Source organism: Anabas testudineus, chromosome 10, assembly GCF_900324465.2.
Source record: "Anabas testudineus chromosome 10, fAnaTes1.2, whole genome shotgun sequence".
NCBI lineage: Eukaryota > Metazoa > Chordata > Actinopteri > Anabantiformes > Anabantidae > Anabas > Anabas testudineus.
The window spans coordinates 13,243,111-13,271,095 of NC_046619.1; the positions used below are offsets into that span (position 1 = coordinate 13,243,111).

The following is a 27,985-nucleotide window of genomic DNA, read 5'->3' on the forward strand; positions in this document are numbered from 1 at the left end:
CCATATTATGTAAACATAAGGTTTATTGCAAATGTGCAGCCGTATCCAAAACACAATAGTGAACAAACTGTTCGAGGATACAGTACAGCAACAACACCGTTATCTTTACAAAACACCTAAAAACGTAGCACTAGCTACAAACAAGACTTCTCCCTGTGAAATCTCACACAAGGTCCTGATTTGCTTGGCTTCTGCTGTGAGAAAAAAAAAACAAAAATAACAAAAAAAGAAAAAGGCAAAGTCTTTGGTAGCTACAAAACAACAACAATGACAACAGAGCTCAGTGTGGAAATGTGTTCCTCTCTTACTACGGACAGGCACTGTTGTCATGCCATCGTTTTCAAGTTGGCATTTGAACATTAAAAAAAACAGACCAGATACTGGATAACGCTGCAAAAAATCAGGAGTGCGTCTGCAGCGAGACATGCGAACGTCTGCATGCTCCACGTCCCCAACTGTTTATCTCCAGGATCTCTCACCTTTATGTACATTGTAGTTATCCTTTACTGTGACGAGCAAGGCAGACGAGGTGGGCAGATATGCCAGTCCCCCAGTATACATACAAAACATGACTGTACACTCTCCTATTTTACAAACAACTGATTTTTGTTCATAATCACAAACAAAAACAGAAGATATAGCAGGATTAATTTCCCCCACAAAGCAGCAAGCCCCAACGTCAGACGATACAAGATTACATGTCAGGAATCAATACAGTATTCGGATCAGTCTACTGCAGCGGTCCACCTGCTCTAATAGGCTATACTGTATCAACCTCCACCTCTGTAGCATTAGCTTATCCTGTTGATTATTCTTGTTATGCATGAACAAATGTACATGAATGCATGAGTAATACGTTGTAGGTACAGGAAAAGTCTGTAATGTGGCTGAAATGTGTGACTGGGAGGCATCAAGAAGTCTATTTCACGACCGGACGAAGTCTGCACGACGGGGCTCCTCTCACAGACTTGGAGGACCATTGCAGATGGGTCTCCTATGGGTGCGCAGGAAACAAACTCCCCCCACATTTGCCATGTTAGCACCTGCAGGTCCAGCCCGATCAACGCCTCATCACCCCGCTCCCTCTGGAGCCAAGGGGTGCTTGTTGGATGGGTTTTCGCTTGGCGGGGAAAGCCCCCCTCTGTCTGAAAGCAAGCGCTCATTGGTGTCTAGTCAGCCTTCTCTCTCTATTCTTAGCGCTTTTGTCTACAAATAAAAAAAAGACTACGACAAAGTGTTGGACGATTTCAGAGGATGGTCCTGACACCGCACTGGTCAGAGCGTCTTCAGTTCTGTTTTGTGCTTATCAGTGTCAGCAGTTCGATTGTGTCCCATCGATCATTTACAGCCCCGATGCTTCGCCTTCATCAATTCGAAGGGTTCTCGGCAGCAGCGATTTTGTAACACTTCTTCATTCAAATGGAGGTCTATCATTACAAGGAGACAGTGGCTCTGCCCGCCTCAAGGCAGAGCCACTTATACAGCAGAGCCAGCGCTGTGGTTGCAGGTCTGCTGCTGCTGCTGCTGCTGCTGCTGCTGCTGCTGCTGGTTGTCCGGGGTCATCTGGGCGTTCTGGTTGTCCAGGGGTAACAGCACGTCCGTCGGGATGCGAGACTGGAACTTCTCCAGCTGCTCTGGACTGGCCAGGTTCTTCAACAGGTAGTTCTCCCTCTCGAGCTGGTTGTTCTTCTCCGCCAGCTCTTTGATCTGCTCTTTGAGAATCTCCACCTCCTCGCGAACGGCGTACATCAGGTGGTTCTTGACGAGATCCTGTCGAACAACAACAACAACAAAACAGGACAAAGATCAGTTAAGATCCAAGAAGAAGCGGAGCGGTCTCAAGACCTGCAGCGCTGATCTGCTTGGTTGCACAGCTGATGCACGCGTTGGTTGAATGAATGACGGGTTTTGCCAGGAAAGGCTGCAGTGTCTGTTACACAACGTTGACTCAGAGGTTTATAATAAATTTGTGCTGCAACAATGGTAATGGGTTTTTTTTGGGACTTCCTGTCGTCATCTCCTGTCCTCTTTGGAACAAATAAAGCAAACTGTACAGTACCACGTGCTACCTCTCACATAACAGACTTCCCAGTACATTCATAGAGAGCTGGCTTTGTGCAGAATGCAGTAGGGAAATGGTGTTTAGAGGTGGTCAGTCAGTTGCAACTGAACCATACGTTGGTTATATACAGTTATAATAGTCACTAGTTTGATACTTGTAATAGATCTACCCATAATCACTGCAAGTTTTTAGAAATTCCTCTGAATTTACTTTAGATTTGGGAGAATTTTGTCCATTTGGAACTCAACACACTTTCTTTGCGAACACATGCACGCACTGCAGAAGTGTGTGTTATGTCAGCTTACCATCGCCTGTTCAATCTTGTTGTCAATGGCCACCACGCTAGCACCTGAGGCACTGCAGAAGAGAAGAAAGAGAGGCCGTAAGTTGAGATGTCAGAACCAACACCACCGCTCAGGTGAAGCCAACTCGGCTCCAGGCGATCAACATGAGACACAGGCTTCCTGTAAATATTGGTCAACGGGGTGCGAAACAGAAAGTCTGACAGAAGGAAGAGAAAGGAAAACTAAAGCACCCGTTATCTAGTTTGGCTTTTTGTGCTATAAACTGGGAGTTCAGAGCGAGATTAGGCTTTTTATTTGGGTTACAGAGTAACGAGCACAGATCACAGAGGGGCCAAGTGATACATGAGGAATATTTGTCCAAAGTCCAAACGCCACCAGGGCAGACAGCTGAGCAGACAGTGTGTGGGAGTGATTACAGTCAAATCAGACATTGCACACATTCTCATTAATGTTCAATCCCCACATGTAACACTGACTACAATGTTTTGAGGCCTGCAGGGGAAGAAAAACAAGAATCTAGGCGTGTGCTCGGTTTGAGGTTTTCTGTTTTTGTTTTTATATGTGTGTGTGTAACAAATCAAACACATTAACAACAACAACAATGCTGAACTCAAGCGTGTGTCGGCTGCATCGCGTAAATTACCTGTTGTCAAGTTTGACCGATACAACGTCTCCTCCGAGGAGAGAGGAGAAGAAAGAGATCGAGAAGTTATGCAACTGGTAGACGGCCACCTCCATTGGGCTTTTGGCGAACATCTCCGTGCTCATGTTGAGTACCAGACTCGTTTGGATTATACTTCTCGCCACGTTTGCGTTTTTTTTGGCGGGGGGTCACCTCGCTATAAATCCGGATGGGGTTTTATTCTTCAGTAGCGATGCACTGAGTGGCTGCTGCAGGGCTGCGCGCAGTGCAGTGCTGTGTCCGAGCGGGAGCTTCGCCGGTTTCTACGAGCGACTGTCTGATGCTATTTCTGCCACCGGCTTCTATTTGAACGAGTCGCCGCGTGACGTCGTCTGACGCGCGCATATATTATTCAAATGAGGTGGTGGGTTCGGCTTTCTGTGGTGCCTTCCCGTGCATAAACAGCGTTAAGGAAATTACACACACCCCTGCACCTCCTCAGCTTTTTTTTTTTTTTTTTTTTTTTTTTTACATAATAAACCCAGCAGAGGAAACAACGAGGTAAATGTGGTCACACACTAATTGGCTAATTGGCCTATTTTTGTATATTTTCACGAGGCCTGATTGGTGTTTTGTGAAAACAGGACTTTTATTTTACTATAATCTACTAAAAATACTATCTCAAGCAGCAGATGTGCCCCATCATCTCTAGAAACACTCATTTTAACGCACAGACCCATGTAACGGGGTAAAAATGAGTTTACAACCAAGTGTGACTGTGAAATGCTTCATAGTTGATTCATTAATGTCAGAGGAACTAGTGTTGTGCTGTTTTGTGGAATAAATAATGCCGTTAAGCCTACTTGACATACATTATTACTGATAAGAATAAACAGAATTTATCACTTATAGTACTAGATGTTGTCTTTTTAAAAGTAATTCACATGAGCACTTTTGCACAAACGGCATATTTGTAAAGAAGGGCGCTCCTCAGAATACCGACTTTCAGAGAAGCATTTGAACGCAGCATTGTTTGTGCCCTGCTTCTGAACCTCGCTGTCACCGGCCTCTGCAGTGACCGATCAAAGCGAAAATCCGCGCACATTGCAGCCAACAACATCACAACAACCCAGAGAAAACGTCGAACCACAGTGGTTCTGCACAAACAAGCCAAAGGCGTTGCTAATAACAAAAAACAAACAAACAAACAAACAAACAAACTAGATGTGGAGAGCAGCAGGGTCCCACACCACGAGGTCCCGCCTCAGCTGTCTTCATATGAATCCCTGAACTTACTCAATGACACAATGTGGGGTGAGATTTTGAAATGTGACTTGGCAGGTGAAACACTTCTGCAACTTGAAAATCACTGTGCAACCTGCGCTTCATTGCTTCCGTCAATCAGCAGTAACACTTTGTCTTTATTGTTGTTTGCTGCACAGCTCTGTATAACGGAATGTCCTGCACTGTGGACACATATGCACAACTTTTCTTACAAAACAACAACAACGTACTTTTCCATTCTTCCACTGCAGCTGAACTCTACTGGTCTCTAGTGGTGAACAAGTATAAGACGCCTGCCCGCAGGGGGACAATATTCATTACAAGGGCTCTGTTCTTGGACACTGCACTGTTTACCAAGACATTTATCCTGCAGCCTTTTTTGGCAACAGAGAACATATGGGAAATTCTTAAATAACACTTCATACTATCATCCTATGTCTATTCTGCTATTTTTATCATTGCAGTTCACCCACATCCTGCATGAGCATGGACAACACATATTAAGTACTTATTACGGTAACACAGCCTCTTTGTTGTGTACATCACATTTATATTTAGTATCAGTATGATGGTGTTTGTCTCCAAAACTGAAGAGCTTGTTCCATAGTGTTTGAACTCCTGACATTCAGATAACCTTTTAACTTGCGTGTTATTACTTGTGACACAAGTGCACTGATCGCCCTGCAAAGTGTAATAAACAATCACTGGTGGAAGCCGACCACGAAAGACGCAGAGAGAGAGAGAGAGAGAGAGAGAGAGAGAGAGAGAGAGAGAGAGAAAAAAGCAATGTAGTAATCTGTAGTTATCTTTTTGTACGTGTAAGTGTTTTCTACTGAGTACTGACAGCGGTTGTTATTGTGCAATAGAGCTTGTTTTGACTGAGGCGTCGACACAGGTTTTAATAACTTGAGTGTAATTGTGCAGCACCTCTCAGCTGTCACATTATCTGCGTTGTTGTAATTGTCTGTTTTATTACTGATAACAAGCATATTGAATTTCTACTCAGAAATCTTCTGTTGCATAATATGTGTTTTTTCCAGGACACCGGTTAGCATTATCATAGCCGTTCAGCAGCTTACATGCAAACTTAATGCTAAATTAAACTCCTTAAAGTGATATCTGTGCGATTCGGTTCATACTTATGAGATATTAGCTATGTTTTATTATAATATAATGCTGTTGTTACATTGCAGTCCACACTTACAGCATAATGGAAAGTAGTTTTCGTTGTTTTTTTGAGCACCTCACATAGAAAGAGCATTTGAAATATTAACAAATGACCCAGGGCCCACAGACGACTGATTTCTGCATAGAAAAACATGCACAGAGTTCAGTTATGTAACAAAACAATTAAGAGTGAAGAGGCTGACTTTTTGTAGAAAAGAAAGCACTCCCTAGGCCTATAGTCCCTGTCGTGTCAGATGTTGTGCTGTGCCACCACAGCTGCCAGGTTTTATATCAAGCCCTGTTCTGGTGGCGAGGGGATGACAATTCACCTCGCCCCTCCTAGTAAAAGGGAGTTGCACCGCTTGGCTGTGGCTCTCGGCTGAGCTGAGATGCACAGATAGAAACTGCAGACAGTATGGAGCCATTCTACACGTATTCATGGTCATGTGTCAGTATAAATGAGGACAGTCACAATCGTTCTGCTTTGCCTGGTTATTCAGTTCAATCACTCCTCAAATACAAATCTTACAAAATCAGACATATTTACAGGAAATTCTAGTTTAAATTATATAAAATATGATTGTATCCTACAGTCCCTCTTATTTCAATATAACACCGACTCCCTGACCATGTTTGGTGTGTGTCAAATCCAGTGAGTCATTGCAAAGTTAGGTGATAGGCCAGTGTTTCCATCAGATGTCCCCTGCGCAAGAGCCATCTGTATTATATAATACTGTGATTCATCTGCACCAATGTCTCAAGACGAATTAGGCCCGGACACGCAGAAGCCTCCCGATTTTTTAGGAGGAGCACTTGGTAGCAGATTTAAGAATAGATAGATCTAAACGCAGCCCAGAAAGAATCTGGAGTTAAAATCCACACAGAGAGAGAGAGAGAGAAAGCAGTTTCCATTAGTTTGAGTTGACCTCTTAGTGTTTTCTTTCTCCTGTTTTCAACATCTATGTCTCACCTGCACTCATTAGGAATGTATGACATGTGTGAAAATGTGGCCTGAAAACAGCGGTCTGTAATTGCAGCCAGTGGCTGTCTCAGAGGAAGCTGTCAGTGTGGGCAGCAGGACCGGATGCACGCAAAGAATACTGAGCACCCCAGCATACACTAGGACACCCGGAGGCCATCATTATTATAACATCACATATAAGTCTCCCAAACCATGAATAGCAATAAGGCCTTGTTCTTGCTCATGAGGTTTTTCAAGAAATTTATCAGGCTGACAATTTCTGCCCTCGGATTGGAGATAATAATACAATACAGTAGGTTGCATCATATATGTAGCACAGGATACATTCATTGTTAACATGACTTTCAACTACCTGAAATGTTTATAAAGAGCAGTGAAGATGTGTTTCTATGGCATAACATCTTTCAAACAAAGCCCATACAGAGAATATCATCCTTTCTATTTGCTATGTTAATGCCTCAAACAATGACAAATACAGCATCCGCAGCTAGACACTGATCCAGTGCTGTTGTCATCCGTCTTCTCCTGTCTTGAATGCTCACATTTGTCACTGACATTCCACTAAACGCGATCGTGCCTGTCTCACACAACGCAAACTTTGTCTCGTCTCCTCTATCTGTCAGTCAAACTCTCCACACTTACCGACGATCTGGCCTCTTGAACAGACTTGGTGAGTAAGGGGGAGAGTAGCTCATGGGTCTCTCGGGGTAGGTGAAGTGCTGGTAGTGACAGCAGTATCTCTGGGACGGCTCTGCCAGGCGGAGTGCACACAACGTTCTGGGAGAAGGCGGCTTAGCCCCAATAGGGGCAACTTCAGTAGGGCGCGTGTGAGACTGTCCCATGTTGGCTTCCAAATGAAGGGGCTGTTCGAGAGGCAGGAGCCCTTGTTCTGCTGTTTGTTTGCTTTCAACAACTGTGTTCTCACAGCACAAAGAGGCGATTGAGCTCTGGCAATACCTCTGAATATGCAGCCATAAGTATGAGTGCCATGCTCAGACTGGCACTTGTATGATGCGTCTCCAATCCAGTGGAACGCAGTGGCCCCGGAGTCACAATGAAAATGACAGCTTCTTGAAAACGTCTCATCTTTCCGACGCTGGAGACAAAGTAAAAAATCTGACTGTGCGTGAAGGGATGAATCATCATGCCTCTCCGCATACCTCATTTAATCATGCTAATGTGTAATAAAACACACAGCTGAGCCTTTTGTTCCACAATGTGAAACAATCTAAGACCATTTGTTCTGGAAATAAACTCTGACGACACAAAAGGCAGCAAATATATTGATTGCTCACTTGCATGGTGTCTTATATGCAGATGAATTTGGAACTTTTCATCTTCAGTTGTTCTCAGAGATTGTGGTCTCGCCTGTATCTCTTCACATTACATGTGTGATAATGTTGAAACTGAACAGAATTGGCTCAAATTCTTCAGAGTCCTTAAATACTTTAAAATCCCAATGAGGTGGATTTGTCAGTTCGAGCAAGCCTCCTTTGTCATCAAGGGCGTAATCAGTGTACTTAAGTTGGGAGAGCTATTGGTGCTGTGAAAGGTGTAATTGCGAGCTTCTTTTTAATGTTTTGACAGTTCTCTGTAAATGTCTCATACCTCTGTCTCCATTTAATCCCGTCTTCTTGGCAAGCCGATGGCTTTGACATTTGAAACTGAAATGTGATGCACAGACATGTGAAAGACGGTAAAAAACTGTAAAACCAGTTCCTGCATGTTGTCTTTTCAACATCGATCTGCAACATTACACACTGGTATTTATCATTAGGTAGGATACACTGCCAGACCTACAAATGTTCATTGGAGAAAAAAACAATAACAAATGCATTTCTATTTTCTTCTATTTTCATTTAGCAGTGGAACCATCAGTTATCACAATCATTAGTCGGGTTATTTGCCTGCGACAGCAGCTCAGTTGCCTCTGAACAGACTTGCACAGCATAAGCAGAGAGGATGGATGACTGGCACTGGGCATGTTCACACCCATCATGTCGGGAACAATTCACTTGAAACTCTTTATTCCATTTAAAGTATTCGCCTTAGTCATTACAACTCAGCTGGATGATTCCTTTTTCTTTTCTTTTCTTTTGTCTTGCAGTACGTGATGTGTAATGTTAGCTAATCTTCCTAAACATGTGCACGTATTCGCAGCGTACATCCAGCGAGGGACAGCACTGCAGTGTAGAAACCTCTACTCTGAGGAAGCCACAGAGTGACATCATTGATGCTGTACAATATGTCCCTGTTAGTTTCCTCTACTGCTGTTCCAGCACAACTCACAATTTCATAACAAAACAATCGACTGAATGAAGGGTAAAGAAAAAAATAAAACATCACTTTTGCCATCACACTAATTTCTAGTAAGTGATGTGATATGATAATCTTGTGCGTATGTACAGAGGCCCTAACAACGCACACACTAACGTCTTTGTTCAATATCACTAGGAAAGCTCTCCTTGCTTGCCACGACTCAGTTGCTCAGTGCAACACAAAATACCCACTTTAATGTTTTTCTTGCAAGAAACAACTACATTTACTCTCATTTTAGACTAATACAGTTCATTTACATTAGCCTTAACTGGAACTAATGGCAGTTTAAAAAAGGGTAAGTAGTACTGTAGCAAATGGTGCTGTGCAGAATATTGCCTGTAACAAGCTCGGGGAATATGCAGCATCTGGCAACGAGCTGCAGTTCAGCAGAAGTCGGACAGCTTGGTCACGAAATGTGATCACATTTTTTACCAAAGTCCCAAATACTGCACATGATTCTCATCTGTGTTTTAGTACAAACATGTTTACACAAGTGAACACATACACAAACAACTGTCTGCTTTTAAAGATAAGGGATTAAACTGTCACCGTCCGAATGCACTTATTGCACTAATAGCTCTGGGGACTCTCTGCAAATTGACAAAGGTTGTGGACTCCGTAGACCACGCAGTGTTAAATAGCAGTGAACTTTGTCATCAGCTGTCAAAACCCTGTTATGGGTCATGTAGTTTAAGACAAGAGGCTGCTCATTATTTTTCCCGTTCTAGTGTGTGTGTAGGTGTGCACCACCACTTTCTCATTTGCTGAAATGAAAAAGGGTAGGATACACCTTAAGCTCATAAAGCATGACCATGCCTCATCCACTTTGCACAGACACTACAGCAGTGTACACATTCAGTATGATAAACTGTTGACTGGCTCACGTCCCAGAACAAAAGGTTACAGAGATCAGTGCCATCTGTCTACATTCATCCACCCATACTGTATACTGTATCTCAGCTGTCTGAGCTGATGTTGCTGTGTGTATCTGTGTCTAATTTGAGTCACCTTCAGCCATAGAATGCTAAATGGGTACATGCACTGAAATCCATCACAGGTCTGTTGTGACACTGGTAAATGGGTGTACCGTCGAAACTGATGGTTCTGGGGAAAAAGCAACAAGATCTAACACAACGCTGTCTTGTTGAGATGGGAGGTTTTATTTTAATTAACATTAACTAACATCACAGTGCTGTATATTTATCATAATCAAAAGGTTATCACTGTGATCAGCATCTTTTGTTGATGTGAGGGAACAGATCTGCTGAATGATCAGTGAGCTTTTTTAAATTATTTGTCTGGGAGACTTTTAATAAAATCACCTTATGTAGCTACTATTCAGAGATGAGATAATTCATTTGAGTTAACCAAAAACGAAATGATTGAAGTTGTCATCTGCCTCTCATCCACATGCAATATTTGATGTCACATCTCTTTCTTTCCATCTGCCATCACTTTTCCCATCTTCTTTTCCAGCTGCAGCTGTGTGACCCAAGTCACCAGCAACTGGGACATGGCTGGAGGGAACCGTCCCCCCGGTGCGCGTTTATGTGTGCGCCTGTGTTTTTGTTTGCCTATGCGCATGTTGATGTATGAGGTTGGCCACACGCTTGCATATGTGCATGATGTTCATGCACGTCTCGGCCCCTGCCGCCGCGATCTGGATTGGACTGGATGATCGGCACCCTGCTAACGCGCGCTGTCAGTGACATCCAAACACTGAATCATTCCCACGGACTCCAGCAGACTTTCACCGCTGGGCATTAAAGCTAATCCTTTGTCACCTGCAACATGATAATAGAGCAATGACAAAGTTCCCATGGATCATTTGACACAAGTTATTGGCAGTCGTTGATAAAGGGAAGTGCACTGAAAAGGCCACACAAGCTTTGAACACGCCTTCATGTCAAAATATTAGTCAGTCAGAAATACTAATTTAAGTTTAGTTCCTTGTAAAATCCCTTACAAACTCATCCTCCTCCAAAGTTAAGTACATCTGCGGCCTCCGAGACATAAATAGCAGCAGTGACCAGGGCTGCATTTCAACTGCATTACTCATACTAGCCTGAGGAAGTTTCTTCAGCCACATTTCACTGATCTCTACAAACCAAACAAATCACATTATTCTCCTTCAACAAGACCACTGGAATGACTCGGATCATAATTCAGTCAGCTTTCCTGTTTCCCCGCAGCTTGCTTTGACTTAAACAAAGGAGCTGTAAATCTAAGTGGTGATGATACAATAGCATGCGGTTAATCTGCAGAGGGTATATGTACAGCAACATCTACAGATAAAGATACAGGTTACATAACACTTGTTCAAAACAGGAATAGGAACATGAATAGAAAAAAGGGATTTATCACCACTTCTTGTCGGTGCTGAATGTGCTCTCCATGTGATTTAACACGAGGCAGCTCTATTAAAAATGTGGATTTATTGCTACAGATCCAGCATCTGTGCCGTTGAACTTCAAGCTAACACGTTTTCATATGTAAATATGCTCATCAATTTAGCCATGAAGTTTTCTTCACAGGCCACTTTTTTCTTTCTCTCTCCAAAAAGAACTGTACGGCTGTCAAGTGGTGCGACAAGAAACTCATGTATATTCAGCACCTCGTATAAATCTCCTTTCCAAAGAGCATCGCAGATTAAAGCCATTCAGCTTTGGAGTCGGAGAAAGCACTGGGGCAATAGGTCTGTGCAGTCCCACAGAGATACAGCGTGGACCACATGCAAACAGAGAGGAGGGCTGAAGCCTAAGAGAACACGGTGTACAAAATGTTTCCTCAGCCTGTCTGTGTGGTGAGGATCCCCTACTGACAGAGAACAGGCCAAGACAGACGAGGACAGGGCCAGATGTACAGGTTGTGTTCGACAGAGTCCTAAAAGGAAACATGTTTCGTGGAGTATTTCAAGTGTATATTTCTTATGCTCCTTACAAACACATTACTTTACACAACTTAAAAACAGATGAGTATGGCTCATAAGTCTGATTTAGAGGTGGAGTTGCCTTCACAGCTGTTGATTAACAAGGAATTACTCCACTTTCTGCCTCTATGCTCTGCTGTTGAGCTGTGTAGAATGTAATTTGTGGCTGCAGCACGCTCCGTAAAAGCCATTTGAACTTTTCGCTTATTGACTGATATCGGTCCAGTTGATTGTACGTGCACTGCCAGAGAACTGTTTCAGGATGTGACTTATCCAGGGGGAGGATCAGCATCAAAAGCTGAAAACTGGGAACACACTGTGGTGAGATCCAGCGCTGTGCGCTGCTGGGCTGAAAGGTTGTTTGGCTGTTTACAGGAACCCCAGCCTATCCTGTCTTCAAACAGCCAAGAAACCGGCCTCTCAGATAGATGGAGTCTTTTTAGGCCTCACCGACTGGTCGCTTCAGGGTTTCTTTTCATCTATTGTTGTGTTTATGGGGAGGAGGGGGTGTCGCAGCATTGTGAGGTCACCTCTTATCATGCACAGAGAATAATAATACTTTTAATACAATACGTATGGTTTTAGACAACTCTGAGCTTGTCTAACGAGTTGAGCATGCTGCTTTGTAACAAATGCAAATGTTAAAGTAATATACTATTCTGTAGCTGCTGAAAATCATACTGATGGAGTCACCACCTTGCATTTCACAAAACTGAAGTGGTTTCACATGGAAGATTTTGTTTTCAGTTTACATTGAAAACTGTGGTGAATTGAGTATAAGCTGAAATCCAGCATCAGTTTCAGCAAAAAAACATTCTCTTTAAATTTAAGGACAGCAGATGAATGTCTGATAACAAAGTTCAGGTTCATGCGCTTTTCCAAGAAACAAACAGGAAATCCTTCCACTTGAAGTGAGTGTCGAACTTGGAGTCGCTCGGAGCATTCATGGCTTTTTGAGATGTAATTTTCTTGGTCTCTAAGCTGCACAGACGAGTGAGTAAACACCATCAGCCATACCAGTCATTGTATAAAGGCTAAGGTAAACAATAGAAGGTGAATTGGCCTGCCTCCAGCGTGTACCCAAAGGGTCCAAAGTTCAGTTATGAAACCAAGGAACACTCTCGTATCTGTTTTGCTCACACGCAACACACAGGTACACAATCGCACTCCAATGCAAACTCCACTCCAAAGTACAGGTGTGCATTCATGCATGGATGCTAACAACACTGAGAGATTCAAACCTACGTATGCATGAGAAGAGGGCAAATATGTGCCATGACACGTAGACACGCACACGCAGAAATGGATATACATAAGCTCTCGCATTTGAGCTCTGTCTGGACGTGTAGATTTACAGTGTTTGGCAGGTGATTGTTCACATTAAGACGCTAAAACAGATCCTTTACTTTACTGGCACTTTTTGCAGGGCTGACCCCTTTTTTTTTAAAACACGTTAGAAAGAAATGTTCCTGGAAATATAAAGTCAAAAAGGAAAAACTCCCTGGCATCGATCACAAGAAAATACATTTCAGCAGTGCATTGAAAAAGAACAAGAACATCGTGATGGCTGCGTTTGAGGCTTGCTGGAATGAAATCTGAGGCTGACGCAAAATCTCTAATCAGATCTGGCCTCTCTGCAAGGAGAAGTGCGTAAGAGCTCTTTATTGTTTTGGAGATGGACAGATTTGCCCACATAAGCACTGTTTGGGAGCCAATAAGCTGTCACCTTATCTTCACGTTCAAATGACAGGGTTTGATGGACGAGGTCCCCAAAAGCATTGCAGTGTCTCAGCTTTGTGCTGGCACAGCGATGTGAAAGGTGTCAAAAAATGTTGAAATACAATGACCTATTAATTACTTATTACTTACTGCTATCACATATTACATTTAAGTGCTTTCCCAGAAAAGAAATCAAACGATGCAGAGATGATAATAGAGAGAGGAAGAGAGTAGGGGAGGTCGGAGAGGTCAAACATTCAGGCACTGCACTTCCAAGCAGCACACTGATCCAGAATTGTTTTTGGCTGTGACCCTATAAAAACATAGGAGCAGGCTGCAACAGGTCATGAAACGGGAGGAATACGCCTGGATTAGTTTCATTATTGGCACATTATTAGACACAAGTGCAGCAACGACATCCAGATATACTGTATATATGTCATTATATCCAAGTGTGTATCCAGAATATGGCTAATTATGACTAGATCTGTGTTGCCATATCTCTGGAATGATTACTATTATCCATGTCATGTGCATACAGCACAACACGTCCTTTAGTGAGATTTCTTGTCATCTCATTATATTTTAAGTACGTGCTTTATTATTTTAAAGCATCTTGCCTATTACATGTTACATTACCACAAATCCATCTATTCAAATAGGCCAAGTGTCAATGAGACAATCCATAAACGAAACTAATGTCAGTTAAGCAATATAAAGTATTTAGAGAAACTCTTTGCAGAATTTGCAGAAGTGAAATTAAATTGGGTTTTTCACAGGTTCTCAGAGACGCTGGAAAACTGCTGAAACGATACACACCCTCATACCAAGTACACGCAACGTTACTTTTATTAGAGTATTTGAAGCTATGTTGTACGATGCTAGTGCGAGGTTGATTTGGCTGTGTAACTTCTGTGTCTTGTCTGCCACCTTGTGCACAGTCATCTTTCCTGCTGTCTCTGTCATCTCCCGCCTTTGTTTCGCCCCCCCCCATCTTCTACTCTGTTGGTGCTGCACTCCTCCTCCTCTAACAGCTTTTGTTATTCTTGTCTTTTCTCACTGTCTCTGAGCAGTAAATCCTCTCTGACTGGCACACCTCAGGACAGCCTAACCCTGACTCCGCCTTTGAGGTAATCATCCTGTCTCTGACCTGTCTGTCTGACATAAGTAAGCGACTGCACTCCGTATATGTAACTGTGAATTGCATTGCTATGGATGCATCTACAGTAGGAGGGGTCACATTTTAACATTATCTCCTTGTGTTTACTTTGCAAGTGTGTCATGTCTGGGCCGACCTCCTAAATAAAGGTGAACACACTGATGTTGTCCAGTCATGCCTTTCCTTCATGTTGTTAAAACATAAAACAAAAAAAACAAAACAGAACAGAACATTAATCTGTAGCCCTGAAAGCAAAATACAAACTAGGCAGTCACACACAAACCATGCCACAACTTGTAAGTGTTTTCTTTTTAGGTGTAGGTGTTTTAGTGGGTGAGGTAGAAGAAACTACCTTTTGTGGGACACGATCCAAATACAATATATATATATATATTGAATATTGACTTAGCTTTTGAATTTACATAATGCTTATTGTGTCTGTGTAAGATTCAAAATGCCTCTCAGCATAAAGGTGCAAAATGATGCACAGACATGCAAATTAGGGCACCAGCAAGAATCCATGGTATCACTTTTCACCAGAGCATGTCTGCGCTCTGCAGCCTGAGGACAGCCTCTTTGCTTTGTATCAAAGACTAAGTAGAGCGCTACCAAACACCAAAACAGGAAAATGCAAAAAAAAAAAAAAAAAAAAAAAAAAAAATAGGAAAAGGAGAGGAGAAGAAAGAGGGAGGGAGGAGAGGGTTTTCACAGCTGTTGTTAAGCAGTTTCCTCTGATAGGAGGCTTTGGCTGTACTCCCAGTTCTTTAGGTAAACTGTCACAAAACATGGTTGCCTTGAGATATGACCAGGGCAAATTGGTGTGTTTGTAAAAGTAAAGCAGAATTAGAGTTGTAATATGACAAATACATAAAATCTGAATTCTAAAATAGTGTGCTTTTTGCTTGATGCTTATGCAATCAGCAAAAAAGTTTTCTGCCACCCATTATCTGGTGAAATTCCAATGAGAAGGTGTAACGTTTTCTTTGGCAACGACAGACAGGATCACTGAGCGCTAAGTAGACGAGGTAAACGATAACCAAGTATGCCGGATCAAACCCCCACCTGTGTTTCTAAGGTGACATTTCCTAAAGCTTGTTCGCGAGGATGTCCTGCAAGGTGTAATAGTGCAGACATCTGCAAAACTTGTTAGCCTCTAATCATAGGATCATGATAATAAGTACAATCTAAGTCTTTAATCTGTCCTACAGCATGTCCCTTTGTGTTTGTGACAGCAGGTGCTGTTAAGACCAGCACCGCAGGCCAGTGCTTTTTAGAAATATTCTACTTGATCCATTTTAGAATCACGGCCTTGGACAAAGTGGAGATCTGCTTTATACTAGCCTGTTCCAGCTTTATTCCCAGGGTATCGGTTAATGACGCTTTGTCAGATCCTTCTGCGTGTTGGTACGAGACACACAGGGTTGTCAGCCGACTACAATAACAACCCACACGCGTCAACATTTGATGCCTAGAGCAATGATGGAGCGCCTTAAAGAGGAGGAAGGGAGGGCGGGGGGGTTGGATGGATCAACAACACATACAGGACTTTCCCACAGGAGACAGATGTTTGAGTCCAGTGTGAGACATTGTGTGTTGTAACAAAGACCACTCCAGGAAGTACTTTTATTTTTTGTTGATCTTTTCACCTAACACGGTACTTTTCTGCCTCACCCTAAGCCAGCTGTATTTGTGCCTTAACTGAACTAAACCTTGATGTTTCAATGACTGTAACTGAGCAGTTCTGACTGCTGTCATGACAACAGGTCAGATCACAGCCAGCATCATTCCCGTGGCATCGACAAGGTGACACCGGCAGGTACCTATAGCGTTAGTATAAGTTGCCAAAGGACTACTAAGAAAGTAACAATAAATATGTAATCATGCAAAGTAAATAAGATGTGAAGGCCTTGACTTAAGTAATGAGCTTGGTTCCTGACTCACTGGTAAATTAAAAAAAAAAAATACTATGATGATGACAGTCAGAAATGATCAATTCAGGATATCTAAAATAGCCGTTTGTTCTTTTCATAATCTTGAGATTCCCAATAGATACACTTGAACAGATTGAAATCGCTTGTTGTTTTGACCGTCCAAATTGAACCAACGAATGTGTTTCCATCTGTTTTAATAAAATACAAATGCCATTGAAGATGCCAACATGAAAGGGAAAATGAGAGACTTTCCCAAGAAGACACGTCCCAGGAGAAGTTCTCAGTGATGCTGTTTTCAGTGCGATGGCCTAGATATTACTGCCATTTAATATTGCAAGAAAAAAAAAACACTCAAGGGTACTGCCTTGTCTCAATCTGATATCTCCTTGTAGAAGGCTTATTTAAATATGAATAGGAGGAAGTATCCTGTCTGTCTTTCAGTTTTTTTTTTTCCTTTTATATCCACCTCTTGCTGGCTGTCATAGAATAACAGTGGGACTTTGTTTTTTATCAGGGTGTTTCATTGAATTTCCCTCTGATATGAGCTACAATAGCATCCTTCCCCTTCAGAGGACTAGGAAGTGGGCCCATGAACAAAAACAACACTGAACCACTATGCATCGCATAAGAACACGTTCACTGCAGTTTGAACTCGTACTATTGACAAAATCCGGGACTAAGCATGGACGAATTGCCAGTGTTTTGCCAACATTTCCACCCCCTTGTGTTGTCTGTTTGTTATGTAACTGCGAAACCCAGACACTGTGTTGAAACTGTGTATGAAACGTTATGTATTATACCGTAAATGATTCTTGTCTCCCTCACACCATGACCCGGCCTATGTGAGCAGTGCTGAGAATGATGGATCATAATCATCTTTTAGCTTGTTTAGGACATGAGTTCATAGAGAAAGTGTGCTCTGTAAAGTCTTTACCAGATACAAAGAAACCATGACTGACGGAAAAAGGTTGTGACCTTGTGTGTACAAATGTACTTCATTCCTCTCAGTCTAGGCTCCACTTCCCCTTATATGACACCTTGCAGTCAGACTAGAAATAAATAGGCCTTTGGTGCATAAGGGAGAAAGAGAGTCAGCGCTGATCGACATTCTTTCAAGAGTCCCACACTTTGTTGGCAGTGTACTCGCTGGTCCAGCTTCAGAGCTGCGTTCATTTGCTCTAGAAGCATCTCCATGTTTTCAAATGTCTGTTGTTTAGCCTAATCCCACACTGTGAACAACAGCATGCAAACATAATGATGAATCTGTGACTGACTTATCTCTATGATACCATACTGGAAGGAATTCAGGAAGAGGTCATTTAAATGTCATTGGTGTTAATTGCTCCTCATGATGGCACAGTAACGTAGACAGGGAGAGAGGCGTAAAGCCCCATCAGATTTGACCAGCTCGGGTTGCTCCATGATACAGCTACCCCCTTTTTAAACACAGCGGCACAAAGACAGAAGTGAAGTCTTGGACAGGATACATCTTGTTATTTTGACTCATTGAGTCTGCTAGTGCCTCCCTCTCTGTCTCTGGGGACCAGTCAGAAACAATCACAGATTCACAGAAACTTGGCACATGCCTTCATTTTTCTGCTTTCTCTCTCTCCTCGCAGGCTTTTGTCTGCCAGAGACATCCAGGGAGGGAAGCAGGGCTTGGCAGGACAGGTCCACCTTTTCATTCCACTACTCTTGTCTGCCAGTGGAACCAAACTGGTCCTCATTGCAGCAAGCTTCTCTTTTCTTCTGTTGAAGCTTCAGTGACGAGAACCGACTTGAAAAGTCATAGTTTATTGTAATTTATTTTTCATGGGAGTGGAATGAACTAATAAACTGAAAATTATATTCTTCTTTTCCAGTTTATTGGTTTATTTTTATCCCAGAAAACCTCTCCAATTAGCGTCGGAGTGTTTGAAGCCTGTAAGAGTTTTGAAGAATTTTGAAGCACAACAAACAGGAAATCATATTCATTTGGCCTTTTTAAAGCAAGTATACGGTAAACTGTTATTCAGAGTGACAGTTATATTACATTGAATTCCTGGCAAGCTCTGTTTTTGCCTTCACAGGGGGAAAAAAATATTTTGTTGGTTTAGCAATGAAGTTTATTGCATCCTAAATTAATCTGGTGAAACAAATGCATTTCACCAGGGCATGAGCAGGTTGCCCAACACTGTGCTTGTTTAATTTTTTCCTTAAACCATTAATGCTTTGCAAAGGCTTAATGGCGCAATCACAGATGACAGCACAGCACACGAGTTCCCAGATGTTGTTGGAGTGGCACACCTTACAAAATGAGCTAAACGCATCAGAAAGCTTAAGCTTGAAGACGTGATTGTGTTATTTCATTCTTACATAATTGGTGTTTGTTTTACTGTGTACTTCTTAATACCAAACTCACAGTTTTGCCCCAGCTCATGACATTCATCAGTTCATTATACATCTACCAACCAACAACTACAGATGTCCAGTTACTTCCAAAGTGTGATGTGTGATTGCTCTCGGTGCTGTAATCTTTCCTGCATTCGGGGAAAAACCATGACTTCACGACCTGCAGAAGTTCAGAGATGCAATTGTTTTCCTTCCCAGAGACTCGAGGAACACTTCTCAGTAATGGGCTGTGGCAACACCATTGCTAAAGTATGTCTAATACTGCCTCCATGCCCTGCAGGGTAGAGTGTGTGTGTGTTTGTGTGCCTGTCTGTGTCTGTGTATGGTTTTGTGTGTGGGATTTCTGATAAGACTATATTCATTTACATGCACTTTAGGCTGAGCAGAGGTGAAATGTGATGTGTATCCATATTTTCCTGCATTTTTACTCTTTTTCGCTTGTGCCTCGTGTGTGTGTGCGCGCGCGTGTGTGTGTTGTGTACACCTAGGGTACATCATGTACTCAACCTGCGTGTGAATAGCGCCCAAGGAAAATATGATAGGCTAATGATAGGCCTGGTTCAAGACTGTTCCACAAAAGCGCTGTCTGACTGCACTGTGTAGACTATTGTGTTCAGAAAAAAAAAATAACTCAGTGTGGGATAACAAGCACTTGGCAATATCAAACTGGCATCCAGAGGCAATGAAAAGGTGGAATAAGCACCAGAATGAATGAAGTCTGGGTATAGTAGTTCTTTTTAAAGATGCTGCAATTCTAAAGAGAAGTTCAATTTATTTCAGAATCTCATTCTTTTTTTAATGTAAATGAGACTTCCACACACACATATGCAGGCAGCGCAATTGCTTGTTCCCCATGGATGCGGTGATGGGCACAGTATGCTCATGAAAAGCATGTGTTCCCACTCCAATCTACTGTTTTTACCTCAGCCAAACTTGGCTTTCGGGTTACCACATTCTCACTCCTCGCATGGAGTTAGAATAAGAGTGGGAAAACAGGATGTGTAAAGCTCCAACCATCAGTATGTAGTGTGTCATCTTCCACGTTCTGTCCATCTTCATCATGCTTTCTTGGAAAAACACATAGTTCCTCTTGTCTGACTAATACAATGGTACATCAGGTTGCTGTGCGCCAGGTAGACACGCATGAAAAGAACAAACCACAGAGTAATAACCCCTAATATCAATCTATTTAAAGAGTGCAATTATAACACGTTGACTGTTTGTGATATTACTCATTGTCAATTACAGGGCTGTATGTGTGTGCGTGTGTGTGCGTGGTTAGACGAGGAGGGGTTGCAAGTGTTGACGGGCTGGTTTATTATCTAAATAGGCGCCATAGCTGTGGTCCAAACAGATAAGGCCATGGTCACTCCAAACCTTCCTCGATCAAGACTTACATAAGCCCGACAGCTGCCAACTAGAACAGCTGAGATGGCTGCAGATAGAAAGAATGAAGAGAAATTAAAGGAGGAAACGACAAGAAATGGGAAATGGATACGGCCAATAAAATAGAAAAGGACAAAGCCCGTTGCATAAGCATGCGTGAAAGAAGAGAGAACTTGTGTGTGGTGCTGCTTCCCTCTTTGTTAAGTATTTGTGGAATCTTGTGTTTAAAAGAATGCGTCCTGCTTTTCGCTATTGAATTATTTCCAACTTTGCACTTTCCAGAACAATCTAACAGGTGTGTGTGTGTGTGTGTGTGTGTGCTCAGCTGTAGCAGCAGTGAGGTGTGTATCCTTGTGATTATTTTCCACTGCCTATTTACATGACTTCACCATTTTTAAGTTTCTGCGACAAAGTCACACACTGATTTTACGGCTTTAAGACACTATTTTTTAAACCTTTTTATGAAACTGATGGTTGTGTTGTGCTCAAAAACAAAGTTACATAACTTTACTGGGAGAGAGGGGAAAAAGTGAGATTTCCTGAGTCAAACAAACAAGAAGTTTTTTTTTTTTTTTTTTTTGCAGAAAAGACACATTTGCAACATTTGAGACAAAGTTCACAGAAAGCAGATATAGTGCAACACCAATGTGTAGATATTGTCTTCTGAACGTGTGACCACAGTGTTGTGTCGGTAAAGAAAGTGCTGCACACAGGAGGTTGCATCAATCTATGGTACAGGGTGTGTCTGTGGATTTCTGAGTTGACACACACACATTCTCTACTGTAATAATTACATGCATTACATGTGTCTGTGTGTGTGTTTGGGAGCTAAATGTATGCATGGTAGTCTAAAATGTGAGCATTTTTCCACAAGGACCATCAATAGAAGAGCACTGAAAAGCACTGACACAAACAGACATATACATACACACACACACACACACATACTTGCACACAAAGCATTCAACAGTGGTTCCAGGCGCCTTCTGGCACAGCACCAAGGGCAGCCTATTCACACAGTCACAAAAACAAGGCAGTAACTCAAGTGGTGCAGTAGAAAAGTCATTAGTGAACATCCCTCTTTAAATTGATAAAATCAAGTACAGGTCTGATTCCTGGTCAAACAGATCAGATACAGTAGAAACTGTAGCAGTGTATGTGTTTCCTAACCCTGAGAATAAATCTCTCTGAACGTCTCTGCTCAACACTGAAGTGTTAAAATCATCTGTTATTGAGGCAACTCATAAAAAGTACCGTAAAACAAACACTTTTATTTCTTCCCTCTGCTAAAATATGACTTCCTTTAGTGACAGAAAAAGGCTGTGCGCTTCAGCACAGACGTCTGCAGTCCATCTATATCTTAGATTTCTACGAAGTGTCAACAGCCCACTATTTTTAGCAAGTCCTGTCTATGTTTTGTCTTTGTTCTGGCCTCCTGTCTGGCTGTTTGTCTACGTCTAGCTATCACTCCCACTTCTTAGGGATTGGCTCGTAGGACTTGCCTCGCCATGAATCTGTTCTTCCAGTCCAACATCCTTCCCTTTGCCTCCTCGCCACTAACCACTGTTTACATCCGTCTCCCCTGCCACTTGCAACCCGTGAACTTATGTAACTCTCCTCAAACTTCCCTAGGACACTGAGTTTTTTCCTTTTTCCCGGGGACACAAAGTCACACTGGTTTGTTTTTATTGCAAATAAGAGCTTGGATTTCAAAATGTAATTGGATACTAGTTCTGCCATCTGCAAGGATGTGTTTGACATGAACGAGCCTTTTATGTGGGCAAAACTGGGACATACAGCAACAGCAACGAGGAGAATAATGTCAAACTCAGCATTTCTCCCCACTGTCACGCAGAATCCATGTCAACACAAAACATTGTAGAATTTAACGTCTTACCCTGCTTTCTCCCAGGACGTCTTAGCAGCTGAAAGGATGCGACATTTTAATTTCAGCTCTCGTAGTTTCTTTCTGATGCGTGTGCCTGTCACAGCTTGTGGCAGCTTATCATTTGCAAACATGCTGCTGTATGTACTGGAGAAAAAGTTTGCATTATGTTGCAATCCTCTGAAAGATGTGGCCAATTTAGTTTTGAGTTTTGTTTACCTTCTCCTGCGTCTATATATTCCTGACTTATCATCTATGCATTATTATGTGCACAATAAGGCTGAGTACACAGGTGCAAATAGACAGATGTCATTTGCCACAACTTTTTCCTCGTTCCCATTGTACTGTGTACATTATAACACAAAATTATAAAACCAGTGAAGTGTTTATACAAAAAAAAGAAAAAATAGAGACGCGCCGGGACAGGGCAACCTCTGTTATAACAAGTCTTATATGCAAATGATTAGCTCTCAAAGACTGAGCAGGCAGAACTGCCCTGTGTTCAGCTCAACTTTCAATTTAAAAATAGAAATTATTCACTTTTCATTTAGTTACGTTAGTAGAGAATTGATGTGATTTCACGTGCTAATGTGAAACTGCTTCATTATGCAGCGATGCAGAATGAGATGGAATCCCTTTCATCCTTTTCGTCTTGCTTTTTGGGGGCTGTTTGAGGGTTTTCAAAGCCGCGTTTGAATGGATTCCTGGATGTCTTATGCAAGGCGAATACACTTTCCATATTTTTTCCACATTGGATCTCTAAATATAGGTACTGTACTCCAAAAACTGTGACGTGCGCAGCAAAAATATTTTGTGGTTTATATATGGTTCACAGAGTGAAGCTTTACAACAGCATGGGGTGTTTCACACAGCTGGATCCTGTCTCCACTCCACTGTCGGGGGGGGGGGCTAGGTCATGTTCAGTAGTCAACTGACCGAACTCAGGGGCCGGAGGTCATCTCAGGCCAAAGAGGAGAGCGTTTACCGTAAAAATGGGGCCTAGGTTGCCAAGGCAATGAGGTGTCAGAGGGATAAAGAGTTATGTCAGAGAAGGAAGCCCACGCAGGGAGGTGTAAACTTCACCTACAATGTGGTTTTACAAAAAACATTTTTTCATCTGACAAAAAACACCAGTCTTTCCCAACCACGCCGGGACATTGTTCCTCTTTTTCATTTGACAGAACTGAACCAAGAGATGAAAGTTCTTTCATTCTAACCCATGCCATGCATCTTCTCACCTACAATGGGCTGACAGCTCGCTGTCATTTCTAACACGTCCTCAGTGAGTCAAACCAGTTATTTAGATGCTTCTGTCTTCCAGACAGGTATGAATGTCAGCGTACCGCAGAATTACTTAGTTATTGTCTCTCGTCAAGGATTTAATAGGTCATTGCTGTCTTGGAAAATGTACATTGTGCACAGTAGGTTGAAGAGCAGAGGCCTCTCTTCAGCAGAGAAAACAGAGAATAAACTGTTTTATCTTCTATCTTTTGTGCTTCCACTGGTTCTGCACATTACACTTGTGTTTGACTGATTACTGACTGAAGTCCTGTTTGTGTCATCGCTACAGGCTCTTCACCCTTCTTCACTATGGCATGTAATGGTGTTTAATCACTGCTAAGTGCTGACTGACTACCTGCGTTAAAGGTGCGCACCTCTCTAATTCCGGTAAAGTGTAACTCTTTCCGCCTCAAAGTAAATTAGCACGTTTACTTTGATTTGCAGAAATCACAGGTCATGTCACCCTCAGGGCCTTTTTTTTTTACCCTAAATACCAATATGAGTTGAAATTCTCCTCTCAGCACAGTTCTGTGATCCCTTAAACATTTACATAACACATTTGCTGGCTGCTGCCTCTGCCTCATACTGATATTCAACTAGTCCAAAAGATTTCCTGGCATCCTTCCTCAGGCTATGCTGAACTTCTTTCTTTTTTTTTCTGTTAAAAAGTGGCAAATGAGAATGATGGCTTCTTGGCACCATTGACCACCCAGGGTGAGGTCACAGTACAAACCTCAGCCAGGCTTTCATCAGAAGCCGGGGCCCTCCCGTAGTTAGCACTTGAAAAATGTATGAACTGCTGCAAACCACAGCTCAGCACGGCAGCTTTCTTTGTTTCAGCTGACAGGAATAGATTGTGAGTAGAAGTGTGAATGAATAAGCACATCTGTGTTTGTGCATGTGAATCTTGAAATCTTAGAATCTGGAATGAACGACATTAAGGCTGCACATTCAAAGTCAAATTTTAATCCTGCAAGTAAGGCTGACCATGCGTAATGCGTCACATTATCCATGTCTGTGATTCCCTCTTAAGAAGGGAAGGTACAGGGACAAAGTGTACTGGCTGAGGACTTTGTCAGGCAAACAGATAAACCTGCACAGACAGACACATGATCCCACTGGTCAAAACTGCTGGGACTTGATTTTTATCACCTACTGAGAGATGCCAGTCTCTCAGTAATACAAGTGTATAATTCAGTTATCTACCCTGTAGAAACATTGTTTACATCGAAAGTGAATTACAGTGAGTTACACATACATGATTGTTTTCATTGTACAAAACCATAAAAGTACAATTCATGAAAAAAATGCACTAAGTTGCAAAGTTGCAGCTGTGGCATCATGACTAAGGCTGATTAGACACCTAATAAAGCCCTGCCAGCATTGTTCAAGGGATGGACATAATGAATGACATCTCATGTGAACAATGTCCTGAACATTTTGTTTGACAGACACTATCTGTTCACTGATTTCTTCAGCTCTCCGTGCTGCAGAGGATCTCTGGCTAGAGCTGCAGCTGCAGTCCACAAGCCAAAAGTTTCTTCACCCACTTCAACTTCCTCCTACAGTTTCAAAACGGTACGCCCTGCCCATCACAAATAAATTAAGAACAGATTGTTCCTTCATTAGATAATGCAACTCCAGAGCAAGAACAATATCACCTAAACAGGTGTCAAACTAATGAGCATTAAAATAGCTGTAACATAACTTAACAGATGGAAAAAAAAGGTGAGGGAACGTTCTCCAAATAGCCTATATTTGGAGAAATTGGCCCTGTGTTACAGAGGTGGGAAAAACAAATGTAACTTTTTCTCATTCTCTCTGATTTTGTGGCTTTAACCGCCAAAAGTTTCAATTTAAACCCACTTACAGTCGAATCATTGCAGCCTCCTTCCTCATCATCATCACTTGTTGTGCACCATAAATGTTTTTAATCTTATTGAACTATCTCAAACTCAAATAGCATCTATCAATTTAGAGATAAGACTTTAAAAGACAGATTAAATTTTAACGAATTTCGATTCTGTGGAAGCTCGGCTTCTGGAGACGTTTCATAAAATACTGATAATACTGGTTGGCCAGAAACCATTACTGATATCGTTTTAACTCCAACTATATCAGTGGTAACAAATCCCATTGCTACGTTATTACAGATTTTTCAGATGTTTTGTCTGACTAAGGAAGGAAAGTAAGGATGGTGGTGATTTATATGAAATAGTTGCATATGCAACACATTTTTAAGAAAAATCTAAATTAGTTAGTATACATTGATTCAATAAGCTGATTTTTTTTTTTTACTTTATCACCAAAATCAAACCGAGGCGACTTGAAGCAGCTTCATCTAGAGTCAGTACAGATGGTTTAAAAGTCATCATGTTGGTTTGATTGTTCACTGAGTTCCAGATAAATGAAATGTTTCTTCCATACACTGCCATAAACAGAAAACCCTTCTTTTATTACCTAATTACCAGATATTAAATGTGAAGCACTGTCTGACATCGATGCCAGGATGATTTATCTCTGCTGCACTGACACAAATGAGGACAACTTCAGGATTGCTATACAAAGGTGGCTCTCGCTATGATAACAGGTTTGTGCTGTTTTACTGTTGTGTTGTTTTTAGTGTTTTAGAGCTCTGCATTTTACTGCTCAGGTAACCAGAGAGAGCCTAAGTAATTAGAGCTTTTTCAAGGAAGCGCCGTACAGCAACTGCTGGCTCGGGTTCAGGAGTTCAGTTACAGTCAAAAGTGTAGCCAACTGGAAAGATGGTCAATCTTTGAGTCATTTGACAGCAGCTGCCAAACCAACTATCCAACTGGCAGCAACTTTGTAGCGGGACATTCTCGTACGTACAAAGTGTGGAGGTGAGCTGCCAACCATGGTTTCATAAACACCATTTGGCAGATTCCGAGAGGGAGTTTTAATTGACCTCTAGCAATAAAAGATTGTTTTAATTAAGTCAATATGTCACAATGTTTCCTAAGTGTACTGTTTGGCTGTTTTCAAGTAAACACCTCTTAATTACAGTCGTGTCGTTCTCACAGTTCTTATGTTTTTGTTTTTACAAATATTAACGACCAGATTGTCAAAGAGGAAAAACATTCTGTGGTGTTAATACTGTGCAGCGCATGAAATACATTATCATCAGTGCCGTGTTATGTAACGTTTCAAATATGCTGCATGAACGGACAGTGTGATGTAAATAGACGGGACGAGCTGCGCAAATATTTGGACAAGTTTGGATCCATATGACAATGTGAAGTAACGCGGAGACACAATGTGCTTTGTGAAGCAAACAGAAACAATAATGCAACACAATCAAACCTGTGAATCTGCGTTTTAATCACAATTTCTTGCTCTGCACCTCCTTGTGAAGTGCTTTTGTGTGTTTTTTTTTTCTTTCCGACATGTAATCAAAATGAACACGCTCATCCTGCTCTATACTTAATCCATAACTGTTAACACTTGTGTCAGCCTTTTTGCCAAGAAACCTGATTAGTCCGCATTAACCATCTGGTTCATCTAAGCAAAAACATGATTATTAGGCAGTATTTCCACAGCATTTTGTTCTATTTGCTTGGTGCACATCCAAATGTGAAATGCTGGACTTTGGACTGAACATACCTAGGATGCATAAAGAATAACTTCCAGTTCAAATCAAAGACTTCTTATGCTCCCTTACCATGAGAGAGCAGCATGTACTTACAGAATAAGCAAACAGACATACCTGTGGAAGTAGAGCAGTATAGACAGCATGGTCTGGTCAATGTTGCTGTTGCAGATCCCCTCATTGAGAAGGAAGCAGGGGTCCCTCACCACCGACTCCAGGGAGTCCTGCCTCATGATGTTGTTCAGCTTGTCCGTGTTCAGGTTCTGGTAGACCAGCTGATTGCGGAGCTGCCGGAAGTGATTGACACTGGGGCTGGTGGGGCTTCCTGGCGGGCCCCTTGTAGTACCGAGGCCCTGGGCCTGGCTGGTGGACATGGATTCATTACAGCCATTAGCCAGGTCCAGGCAGCAACTGCAACAGTCTAGGCCTATTGGCGAGCGGCAGTCATCGTCTGACATCTTGGAGGACAGGTGGATCACAAGAGAGGATGCCCAGGCAGAGGGGCAGGTGCAGGAATCTCAGTAAAAGATGTCAGAGGTTGAAGTGTGTGAGTGAGAGACGACATGAAACACAAAAAATGTCAGTAAGAGCGTGTGTTCCTCAGAGAGACAGGCAGGTAGACTGGACTAGTCTAGTCTAGCGTCCTGTCTCCACTCCGGAGCTGGGATGACTAAATGGCAGGTTGAGTTCCTCCCTGAGAAGTGCAGTCACGCTGGGCCACTCTGTCTGCTGCTATCCCTGAGTTTTCCCTCCTGTGACTCTGCTGCGTTTAGCCTTTTGTTCGGGGCTGACGCTGCTGCAATGTTTTGCTACTATGGCAGGAGAAAGAGTGAACGCCCCACACACACACACACACATACACACACACACAAACATGTACTCACTCACACCGATTCAGCAGGAGTGCGCTTGAAAGAAAACCCAGAAGCTGCTTGCTGCTTATCACTTTTTTT

General features: G+C 42.2%; 1 protein-coding gene across 2 annotated transcripts; it reads right to left on the reverse strand.

Annotated features, from left to right (window-relative positions):
• Positions 1-3: 3 nt before the first annotated feature.
• Positions 4-27,985, reverse strand: tsc22d3 (TSC22 domain family, member 3). Of its 2 annotated transcripts, none has more exons than XM_026358512.1 (3): positions 27,150-27,985; positions 2,368-2,419; positions 4-1,770 (listed from the first exon to the last, which is right to left on the reverse strand). In XM_026358512.1, exons 1-3 carry the CDS (start codon positions 27,488-27,490, stop codon positions 1,477-1,479), a joined length of 687 nt encoding a protein of 228 aa, XP_026214297.1. In that variant the 5' UTR covers positions 27,491-27,985; the 3' UTR covers positions 4-1,476. The 2 variants fall into 2 exon arrangements, with proteins under 2 accessions (XP_026214297.1, XP_026214298.1); XM_026358513.1 differs by lacking the exon at positions 27,150-27,985 and adding an exon at positions 3,011-3,342.